Source organism: Coturnix japonica, chromosome 2 (genome assembly GCF_054131305.1).
Source record: "Coturnix japonica strain WE chromosome 2, WE-NBRP24, whole genome shotgun sequence".
In the NCBI taxonomy this organism is placed as follows: Eukaryota; Metazoa; Chordata; class Aves; order Galliformes; family Phasianidae; genus Coturnix; species Coturnix japonica.
The window spans coordinates 19,319,181-19,331,317 of record NC_140664.1 but is presented as its reverse complement, the minus strand read 5'-3'; the positions used below and the strand labels follow the sequence as shown (position 1 = coordinate 19,331,317).

The 12,137-nt window shown below is 37.5% G+C and overlaps 1 protein-coding gene across 10 annotated transcripts in view; it reads left to right on the top strand.

Annotated features, from left to right (window-relative positions):
• The window catches only part of VPS13B (vacuolar protein sorting 13 homolog B), a 394,840-nt gene that overhangs the window by 112,903 nt on the left and 269,800 nt on the right, over positions 1-12,137 (top strand). For 9 of the 10 annotated variants that reach the window (XR_014942476.1, XM_015856027.3, XM_015856030.3 and 6 more), the window contains 2 exons: positions 8,115-8,249; positions 9,089-9,262. Coding sequence is in view for 8 of the 10 variants with exons in the window: in XM_015856027.3 (XP_015711513.2) it covers positions 8,115-8,249; positions 9,089-9,262 (309 nt within the window). In the remaining 2 variants the exon portion in view is untranslated. Of the gene's footprint in view, positions 1-8,114; positions 8,250-9,088; positions 9,263-12,137 lie in introns of those variants that run through there. The other variant, XM_085537181.1, reaches the window with a different exon arrangement.

Here is a 12,137-nt window from a genome sequence, read left to right as displayed (position 1 = left end):
ACAAAGAGCGGGATACCAGGTGTCATGTGTGATTAGTGATAATCTCACAGCTTTGTGTAGGTTGAGGTGGGATTTAGCATTTCTTCTCTCCTGCCTAGTTGGTATGTTACATAGCACTTGGAGGGTCAGACCTGCTCTGGTGAATGAGGCTTGTAGAGGACAAAAAGTACAAACTCACAGGAAACCAGGCTTTATGAGTTTTGTAGTTACCAAATATTTAAAGTAAATATTTAAAGATGTGTGTGTTAGAGAAATGAGCTCTACAGTTAAAATGAAAGGTGAAGAAATCTGACATAAGCTGTGTTTTTTCTGAGACTGTTCTTTCACTCTAAATGTTGTCCTAGAAAACCGTATATGTAATATATATATATATTTTTTAATAGCAAGAAGGTCCATTGTAACTAGGGAATAAAATGCAGACTTTGTTCCAGAGCCAAAGATAAGTGGCAACTTAAACTTAGCATATTTGAAGATAAGGTGTTTTAACTAGTACTGCATTCATATTTAACTGATCTTTAATGCAAATTAGAATATAAAATGCAGTTCTGGTTTTGTATGATCAAATCAACGTGTATTAATGACAACATGCATTTTGTGCAAATGTGGATCTTGGATAACCTGCTGGACTTGACTAAAGATAGAATAAAACTATCCTTTCAGAAAGGAATAGAAGATACATACAACTAAAATGGAAACAATTGATGGTGAATGCTTCCATCCAAAGGATGTGACACCAGGGATGGAAGTCATGAGTTTAGTCTACCAAGTCTACCAAACTGCCTTTATTGTCTTTGGGATCTTACTTCAATTACTTTTTGATGAACATTTCTCAGGTTCTTACTGCATCCTGTCAGCATTTCAGTCAGTATCATTTGTCATTGGAACAATTTGCCTGCAGAGGTCCTGGAGTCTCCTTCTGTGGAGATATTCAGGACACATCTAGATACCTACCTGTGTGACCTATTGTAGAGTACCTGCTTTAGGGGAGGGTTGGAGTGAATGATCTCTTGAGGTCCCTTCCAACCCCTGTGATTCTGTGTGTGATTTCAGCATTTTTCTACTGTCTGTATGTAAATTTGAGTGTTGATAGTACACACTTTTTGAGTTAGATATTCAGATTCTGAATAGTTTTTCTGTTTTCTTAAAAAAAAATATGTTATTTTAATGTGGTTAAACTTTGCTCCTACTGCTTGTGTCATAAGATGTGTTGATATCTGAAATACAGCTGTTGAATCCTGCAGAAAGGAAAAAAAACCTTTTTTAACCTCTTCTTACAATAGCAGAAACAGTGCTACTAAAACCACATTAATCCTATGTCCTGCCCAGTGTTGTGTTGCCAAATCTAAAATCTTAGCTTCAATTGGATATGCTTATAATTGTCAATGCCCGAATTGTGTGAATGTTAGGAATAAGAAGATTAAGGAGATATTTGCCCAAAATAAATCTTTTCACAGCAGGGACTTAGTATTGCTTTCCATAGTATACGTTTAAATTTAGTGGGGAGCATTCATTCTCTGTTTATGTCAAAAAGAGCAACAGTCAGACTTTGTACGAATTGGATTTCTGTACCTGAGACTGTGAATACTTCAGGATTTTCCTTGTCCTTCCTTACTGTAGGTTGTGGTAGATATCTAATGTCACTGTTTCTATCTTTTTCTGATGCGGAACTATGGGACAAGCAGTTCACTCAGTAGAAAAGTTGTCCTGATCATCAAACGTAAGAAGTGAGACAAGTCTGTCAGCTCTTGTTGCCCTGTTAAGTGTAAGGAAAAGGTGGAGAAAAGATAGAAATTTCTAATAGTGGTATGTATACTGGAAACTAATTGATGCCATTGTGAGAATATAATTAATAATCAGAATCAGAATAGCATTAATTATTCTATGTTAGGCTTAATTAGTACAAAATATATCTGCACATTGACACTTCCTTAAAATGAGCTGCTTTAATTGCTGAGTTTTGAAGAGACAAAATAGTTTTATGGTGCCTACATTAGGGCTGTAAAACATAATGAGCAGATTATGGTGACAAATCTTAAGAATGTGGAATTGTGAGTATTGTCTTTTGGGAAACATCATCACAGATTATTGTTATAGTATAGAAGATTATGAGAAAGTATTAATAACCTGACTTCTGCGTTTTAGGAAATCTGCTTTTGCAATTTAAAGCAACAGGATCAACAGAAGGGACTCCGCACTCGGTGTTATCTGGTATTCTGTGTGAGGAAGTGTAGTTACAAACAGTTTTTAAATCCCATGCTGTCTCTGTCTTGCTGCATTGATGAACCCAGAAGCCCGTGGTCCCACAGTGCTCTCTTTTTTGGGGAATTTGGTGCTCAAAGCAATCTCTAGCTTAGATCAGTGCAGATTTGTGAAGTCCTCAGTAAAAGGGACTGTTTAAGCAGAGACTGAACACAAGTGAGTATCTTCTCTTATGGAAACAAAATTTCTTTTATGTTTTAATTTATTTACTAGCTTTTCTGTATTAGTCATGTAAGACTGTATATGATTATATGAAAATAATTGGATTTTCTTTTTTGTTTCCAGGAAGACTCTAGGTTTAAAATTTAGTTTAATTCAGTTAATAATTGTTTGCTTTATTTATGGATTGATATTTTTTACTGAGTTTCAAGTTGTTGTGACATGTGTCACTGTTTTACTATATCGTCAAACCATAGTTTAGTGATACTTAATGCTTTAAAGATTGAAATTTTTCCTCCAAGGCCATAACCTAAATATGGAGAGAATTCATTTGGAGCTGCTTCTAGGAGTTTTAGTCATGCCGTATTCATTTCCTATTTCATATTTTTCAGTTCTTTACTGCCTTTCTGAAGAGTTATTTATTGTATATCAAGGATTTGGCAGCACACATACTTTTGTCTTAAGAATCAATAATGCACCTCTTCTGCTGATTTCCTGCCTTTTCTGTTGATCAGTTCAGATTTTCTCTCTTGGTTTCCCTTTGATCATTGCAAATTCCTCTTATTGCAAATGGATTGGTAAACGACCTTGCGGCCCACAAAACCAGCTATACCCTGGGCTGCATTAAAAGAACTGTGGTGAGCTGGGCAAAGGAGCTGATCCTCCTCCTTTATTCTGCACTTTGAGACCTCATCTAGAGTACTGCATCCAGATGTGGAGTCCTTGGTACAGGAGAGATGTGGACCCATGTTTTGGTTTTGTAATTTTGCAATTGGTATTCCACATCATGACATCATGGGGAGCACAGAGAAGAACTACATGTCCTAGAGGACCTCATGGTCAGAGAAGGAAATACGTCATGGAAGTGATGCTGGCTCTCTCTCTCACTGCCTGGCAGTGGGTGTGGGTGTACTTCCAAGCCGTGGCGGCTTCAATTTCAAAGTAGGCTTCTCGGTCTTTGGAAAACTCTCTCTTATTTTACTTGATTTATTTGCCTCAATTTCAATTAGATTGTGTTATATTGTGTTATCTTGCATTCCAATATACTAGTTAGCAAAATAAGTTTTCCTCCTTAGATTGTTGCCGCTGCTCTGTTTGTTTCTTTGAGCTCAGCTCCCATCTCCCTACCCCTTTTTCCCTTCCCATTTTTGGGGGCCTGTGGGCCTATTGTCCCCCTGTCATGGACATAGATTGATCTAGATAACTCCATGACAACCTGTTAATGCATGTAGAGGAGGGCCACAAAAATGATCCAAGGGATGGAACGCTTCTCCTATGAGGACAGGCTGAGAGAGCTGGGTCTGTTCAGCCTGGAGAAGAGAAGGCTTTAGGGAGACCTGAGAGCAGCCTGTCAGTGTTTAAAGGGGGGCTTATAGCCTTTTCTTAAAGAAGGAGGGGACAGACTCTTTCTTAACAGGATCTGCTATGATAGGACAAGGAGAAATGGCTTCAAACTAAAGGAGGGGAGATTTAGCTTGGATGTGAGGAAGAGATTTTGTACACTAAGAATGATGAGGCACTGGAACAGGTTGCCTAGAGAGGTGGTGTTTGTTCTGGAGACTTTCAAAGTCAGGTTGGAAGGGCTCAGAGCAACCTGCTCTAGCTGTAGGTGTCCCTGCTTATTGTTGTGAGTTGGACTAGGTGACCTTTAAAGGTCCCTTCCAATTTGAAGAATTCTGTGATTCTAAGACATATAGGCCACTGGTAAAATTAGTGAACTCTTTCAAATGGATCTTAAATTGTCGCTCAGAATTGATAATTCGTCAACAGAAATCCTAGCCTAATCTATCATCTACTGTGACCTGTCTTTTTGTTTACACCCACTTGCACACAATGTCACTGACTTAGCAGTGTGTTGATTTGGGGAAACGAGGACCAAATCTATTACCAAAAAAACAAGGGGAAAATCTTCTGTATGTTGTATTGTGTGTGTGAAATTCAAATTTGGCTAAAGCTTGTTTCAACTTTATTACATACTGGGAAGGAAATATGATTTTTATTGCAAGTAGTTTTACAGTGGGGAAGATGTTCTTTGAAAGCTGCACTAGGTTGTAATTTATAGAGACCTGTACACGGATCTTTCTGTCTTTGTTTATCATGATCCTAATGAAAATGAATGAACTAAGGAAAATGTGAGGTATACTGAGAAAGAAACTGTTCTGTTTTTTGACTCCATAGAGTAGAAAAGCCAAGTAAATCATGGTGATACTTTCTAAAGTATCATTCCATAAGAGTGAGTACAGCACAAATTCTACTTGCGCGGCTATTTTTGTACCTTGAATATAAGCCTTTTTCATGCTTCATTTTCAGTAACTTTGCAGAAGCTGAAATTTGGAAACTGTTGCTTGCTTGCAATGAGAGAACTGGTTCACCTTGTTCCGCTTTGAGTTCATGTTTCATGTCTTTGCTGAAAAAAAGTCTTCTTTAAAATTTATCCACATACCAAATTTGAGTTTGTAGTTGGATACATGGAACGTTTCTTATCTATGAGCATTACATCTTCCTGCTGAAACAATTGTCTGAGAAGATAGAGCTGCCAGGTAATTTACAGATGTCCTGAAATAGGTGTCTGAGGAAAATTTTGGCTGTGTGTAACCATAGAGACTTTGAGTTTAAAGTGATGTCATTATGGAAGAGAAAAAGGAGGGTATTTGGGGAGAACTGTAGATATAGAGTTAGAAACTTCGGATGGGCAGGGCTGCTTCTGTATAGGATGATTTGCTAATTTGACAAGTTGGGTGAGGCATGGTTCATTCCTTCCAAAAAATTTGGAGATTGAGGAAAATGTGGTGTTTCCCATATTAAATTTATTCACTGTAAATGGTTCACTGAAATATCTAATTTATCTCTGCTTTGAAAAAATGTGAAACTTGGCAAGGGGTGTCACATTGGGGTCATGTATTTTTTTTCCTTTGTGATAAAAATCTAGGTAGCCATCCTAAGTTCCATATCTCTTACTGTATGCTTTGCATACAGGGTTTTAATGTTCAGCAAGTGGGTTTTCCAAGTATCTTCCAGTCCCAAGCTGTGAAAGCTGAGCTGAATTCATTTTTTTTTTAAAGTTTTCTTTGATTACTTCAGCGTGTTTTGCTGTGGTTATCAGGTATTAAAAATGAGAGCAGAATGGTGATGCCATTTGATGTCAAAAGAATGCATAAAAGGCAAGGCATGTCTGTGCTGTATTTTTCCAGTAGTTTTTGATGCCCTTTTCAAATAATGGAAACCCTCCATGGAAGTATTCATCCTCTAGTAGGTCTTCCAAAAATAAACATCCTCGCCATATTCATTAAAATACAGTTGTTAATCATGTAATATTAATTACGAGTACATATTGAGAGCTTGTGTTACGTCATTCAGTCTTCCTAACGTCCCATTGTGATCCTCAGCTGCTGGCTGGGTGCAAATGCTCTGGCTACTTTGAGCTGTGCTTTGCTGACTGTTGTGCATATGCTGAAGGTTTGGGTTACAGGGCAGCTATACTCAGATTTTCATGAAGATCACAGAAGATAAGTGTCTCTAATTACTCTGCTTTCTTTTGCTAAAATTTGGTAAATCCATATGTTATTTGGTGAGGGAACAGGAGAGAGCAGAGACAAATAGTTGCAGTCCCATGCAACTTGTTTCCTTGTTATCGCATGTGATACTAAAATAGAATACCTTAACACATAGATCAAGAAGTGGACTTAATGATGGAAAATACGTAATTTTTAAAGTACTTAATTTTCCATAGGGAAGCAAGAGAAATGTATGAGGCATTACAGCTTGTGCTTTGAGCAATATAAGTGTTGCTGGGAGGTGGATATAGAAACATCGTTATGCTTCAGGCATAATTTTGGATGCTATTAACTATTTTATTATCTGTTTTGGAATAGGGGGTAAAAAAAACCAGCAGAAAACAAATCCTAGATTTTTGCAACACAGTGAACTGTGCAGAAGTGTAGAAGAGGTAGAGCCAGGATAAGGAAATGCCTAGAGATACCCTATCTGCTTTTGGCAAATTCATGCATCATTTCTGATATAAAACTGTAGGTGAAAGGGGATTTTCAGCTTTAAGAGACTCGCCCCAGGCAGGGTTGTGTGTGAGGGTGAGACTAACACCAGTAGCTGATCCTGTAGACTGAAAGCCAAGGAAGTCTTGTAGTGCCAGACGTGCAGACAGGTTGCACAGTGAGCATTCCCTGAGCCTGAGGCCTTCCTGAATCCCGACTCAAGAGAAAGCTGGGTGTACCTTAACCTCAGCAGGCAGGTTAAAATGTGATAAGACAGTATGTGTAGAATGTAGAACCTATTTCCTGGTTTGCTTGATGCTATGTGTCCCTTCCTATGCTGTTTCTCTTCCTACTGTGCTTTTTATTCAGAAACTACTATAACACCATTCCAGAGCAAGAAGACTGCTTACCAAATCATTTTGTATGGATTACCAAATGCTTTTTAATACCTGGGAACTGAAATAGGCACAGTGAACTAAGCCCAGTCACCAGACTGTGAATTTTCTCGTTCCTATCAATTGGAGAAATAACCATTTTTCCTCAGTAGGAAAGGTTGAAGTCAATCTTTAGAGACTCTTTGAGAGATTGTGCAGAAAATTAATTCTTTAGAGAATATATTAAGTTTATTTAATAAGTGTAACTATCTTGAAGCACAAATCAAAATGCTTTTTCATTTTTTTTATCTACTATTCCGTAATACTTTTCTTGCATAATTATAGATTTTGGAGCAAATTCTACATTACGTATGTAAGGAAATGGTTCCATAATTATACTAATGCTTGCATAATTAAGAAGGTGCTTGCCAACTTACTGACAAATTCGAAGTCACTGTTGCGTAGAGGAGGAAAAAACTTTAAAAATGGTAACTTCTGTTGGTTTTTCCCTTCATAATATTTACAGGTGCTGAAACGGTTTCTTTCTCATTTGTGACTGAATTTACGTGCCTGTTCTCCAGTAGGTAGCTGTGCACAGCACTGGAGGGGAGGGCTGGCTGCTCCCACCTGCACTACAGGGCTCTGTGGGCTGCTTGGTCCTGTCCCATACATCCCCCAGTGCCACAGCTCAGGGCTGTGGCTCAGGGGTGCCACTGTCCCGTGTTGTTCTGGGCACTGCAATGCTTTGCTGGGTGCATAAATGGGGCTGAGAAAAGACCACCTAAACTTGGTTCTACTTGTGACCTAAGGCAAGGTTTGAGCTCTAGGTTCTGTTGAACAAGAGCAGGTGAGCAGGCCCTCTGTGCTCTTCAGCCATGTGGAATTAGTGCCTTTACATTGCTACTGAGGCAAGTGTTGTAGCCTAAACATGGGCTCAAAACATGACTCAAAAAACTCAAAAAAAAACTGAGTCATTTTAATATCCTGAAATGGAAGGGTCACAGTAATAATGTGAAAGAGTACGGTTGGGGTGGCACATATAAACTGAAAAAAAAAGTGTATGTATGTGCATATATACATATTTATTGTTGCAGTATCTAAGTGGCCTTGTGTGTTTTTCTCTCATATCTGCCTATATTTTATGTGTAACTGTATTACAAAGTCTGAAGAATATGCTCTCACTTCCCATTAAAAACTGTGAATCACAACGAAAATGCTATAAGAACATCTAAGGTAGATAATTAAAGTATAATTAAGTTTAAATGCCTTGGTAAAGGAATATAAAAATATTTAAATTCAACAGGCTAGTACATTTGCAGTTTTCTTTTATTAGGTGTGAAATCTAAGAATCCCCTGCCAACTCTTGAGGGCTCAATCCAGAATGTTGAATTGAAGTACTGCAGCACATCATTGGTCAAATGTGCCTCTGGGACCGTGGGATCAATAAAAATTTGTGCCAAAGCCCCAGGTATGTGCAGCTGGACCATGTAAAACTTTATTGCCTGTGTAGGAGAATTGGCCTTGCTTTTTACAAGGAGAGTTACTGAAACAAGAATTTACTCATTGTTCCTATGAATCAGAAAAGATTTTTTTGTATTCTGTTTGTGTTTTGTTATTGTTGTGTGCCAGGATGATCCAGTCTGGCCCCAGTATAGTCAATTTTGACACCGAAAAAGAACACGATATTTAGTTTTTGTTTCCTGAGATAAAAAATGAATCTAAAAGCACTAAAGAAGCTGGAATAAACTACATTTTCATATTATGCATCTTTATTTTTATTGCTTTATTTGTAGTATTATATTTTATTGTTTACTTTTCCATGTCTCATTTTCCATCAGCAGTGCAAGTATTTCACTTGAGAAGGTTTTGAGGACCTGGTGATAAATAATTATAAATTTTGTTTAGCAGACTTCTTTTGAAAAGATTACAGTAACTTTTTGAATCTCTACCTACCGTCTTTTTATAGCTACCTGGTAGCTTGTGTTAAGAGCATTAAAACTGAGTGTATTTAACTGTAAATTGAATTCAGGGTGATACTTTAAGAGATTATATTATAAATTCAGGATGGAAGTTACAATTATTAAGAGACTCAGTTACTTCATTTGAAATCTTCCTAGATGTCAAGACATTTACAATATGACATTAAGGAAGTTGGTTAATAGTTTTTATAAGTGCTTCCTCTTTCTGTTTCCTATTTTAATTCTGAATTTAAAAATTCAGTGTTAATAGGTGGACTAGTGAATGTTTCTAAGACAAAAAATGGTCTTATTACAATAGGAGGTCTAAGAAGTCTAATCTTTATCTTAGGTGATGGTGGAAAAGAGAAGCTGATTCCTTTAATTCAAGGACCTTCTGACACCAGAGACTTACACAGCAGTAAATGGCTCAATGAGAGCAGAAAGCCAGAATCTCTCTTAGCTCCAGATTTGGTGGCCTTTACAATCCAGATTCCACAGTGTATGGACTACTGCCATAATTCCGGTAAGTGCAAAACTCTTGTTAAGCTGGCATCACGTTACATTTTCCTATCCAATGTAATTTTCAAAAGAGGGGCCTGATATAAAATGTGCCAAATGCCAACGTATCTTTTTCACATGCTGCACACGTAATAACTTCAGCCCACTATGAGAAAAAAAAACTCGAAGTAGCATTTTGATATATGTCCTCTTCAGTAAGAAATGCTCCATTGACTTTGGTTGCCTTATGAATAAAATATACAGAGCCTTTTGTAAGCATTTTTATTTTTTGCCAGGGCCTTGTTGAAAATGTGACTTTTGTTCTTTCTTTCCTCTAATAACTTGAGCTTCTAGTGTGGAAGTTGATGTGTTAGGTTTGAAGTGGTTCACATAAATTTACAGGATAGTTTATAATGCAATTAATGCATGTATTAATAAATGAATCCTTAATACTTAAATAGATGATTTTTAGGATGCATACGAGTGCACATTTGTCTTGGAGCATGTATTTTTATTTCTTCATGGGAATACATTTGTCTTTATTGAATTTGATGTTGTGATGGATTTAAATGAGAAACAAGTTAATATTTTTCAGATATTTGCTCAGGTAAATTTAAAGATGTTGACTTTGTGTGCACTAATCTAATATTCTATATATTTTAATATATGATTTTGGTGGGCTTTAATTTTACTTTATGCTATCTTGCTCCAATTTATAGGAGGGAGGTATGGTTCTTTGATAGGCCTGCTTGAACTTCTACATCTGTGTCCTTCAGCAAGCTTTGAGTCAAAGGTGTAGCAGAATAATCTCTTACATATGCAAAGTAAATTATTTGTAAGAAGTAGCCACTCCAGCGGATTTTAGGATATTATCTCAGCAATGGTACTTATGTGTTTCTTGGTGAATTGGTATCATACTGAAATGTCTGATGCTGTTTTTTTAACAATTAAATCAAGTTCCTGCCACTAAAACATTGCCTCAGACCAGTTCATGATTCAGATTGCTCAGATCCCTTTTCTAAAAAAAAGAAGTGGTGAAAATCTGTTGGACCTTCTGTCTCACTTAAGTAACTTTAAATGTTCATTATGCTAACAATATTAATTACTATTATTGATTATTGCTTTTTGTGCCTTTTTTGAAGTTTAACTTTCTGATTTGTCTTAGAATATTCTCTAACTCTTAAGGGAACACTTAGAATATTTAAAAAAAGAAAAAGAAAAAGCCAAATACCAAAACCATGTTATAGAATAATTGTAGTTGTTACTGGTCACAGTGGTCACGTATAGTTTAGCTCATAAGTATAATGGATAATCCAGTTAGATAGCAGACTGTATTTGGTAGCCTGTGACAGATGATGCCTTAGAGAATTAAGAAAAGAACAGATGAAGTGTGGTTCAGACATGTATGCGGGGACCTGGAGGTTGACTAATAGTGTAGCAAAAAATTGATTCATAACAGGCAAGTATCCGTGGTACCTGTCTTCTAGATGAATGGAGATACATTTAAAATGTTAAAGATTTGGAATTTTCCTGGGCCACCTGCCCTGTTCCTCAGGAAAGCGGTGTTGATTTTATGTGGTCCGTGTTGTAGGCAACAGGTCCGTGATGGTTTGATGATCTGTGCACCATCTGACAGCTCTAGGTCTGTCTGTAAGGTGGCAGATAGGGTGGAATACAAACGAGAGGGAAAAGTTGACAGATTTGTTCAAGCTTTGATCCCAGTAAGTGCGCAGAGTAGTGTACTACAAATGAGAGTAAGTGTGGATTTTCTTTTGTTAGTTTTGGTTTGTGTGTAAAGTGAGGGAGCAGTGTTTTATCTCTCTCAGGGTCTATCCAAAGGACGAGGGAATTAAAGCCTTCACATACTTGCTGAAGGAAATGAGGCAGTGTAATACAGGAGATACGATTAGCCTTTTCATCACAAATGTGGAAACTACATGAAGTGATTTGAAAGCATAAAAATGCTTTTGCTGTCAGTTGCAGTCACTTCTGGGAATTAAAGCTCTACTGGATAATTCAACAGCAAATTCAGCTTATGCCATGGGGGAATAAAAGTGCTGTTTAAAGCTGTATTACTGGAGATGATTTGGCAGTACTGGAGTTGTACTATTGGAGTCATTTCTCCTAATAATGTTAGATGTTGTGGTCTGCAGTAGGAATTAATACTGCAAGAAAGAAGAAGGAATAGTGCAACCTGCTTGTTGAAAGAATGAATCTACCCATGACAGATGAGAAAAAAATATCTGGTGTTGTTCTGTACTTTTGATTGCTTGAGATAAGACTGGAGCCAGCCTTGTAAAAATAGCTACGTAACTGATGCTTTTGAGACATAGATGTGGTTTCTGAAAGTTAAGGGGAACTGCAGTTCCAGTTTGGTGGGAGTGATTTTGTGGTTAAAGCCCAGAGAAGCAATGGAGGGGAGTTTCTGGTACTCCAGCAAACAATGGGACCACATCCTAAAAGAGTTTATGTGGAAGAATCTTGGAACACAACACAACGGCTATCCGAGGGGTTTCTTTTTTGAATTTTGCTTACATAAACATGAATGAAGGAGGTGTAACTAATGAATTCCTTATGCATCTGCAAGGTCAAATGGAAAACAACTGGGTCCAAAATGAAAGCAGTTATTTGTGTATGAAGTGCCAGGGAGGAGTTTGTGCCAATGGTGTGCATTTCTTGAATTATTTGGGTTAGTTCAGCTGGAGAACAGGTAGGAACCCTTTTCTCCCCTTGTGTCGGCTGCTGCATCGTGCCTGTGAAATCCTGTGATCCATGGTGACCCAGGCTGCTGTGCAGCTTCCTTTCGTTGCTCGGCTGCAGGTGGCCCTGCAGTGGTTGTGCGTGTGCTTACAATTAGAATGATAAAGCGTTTTGCACAAGTATCTTATTTCTTATTTGCT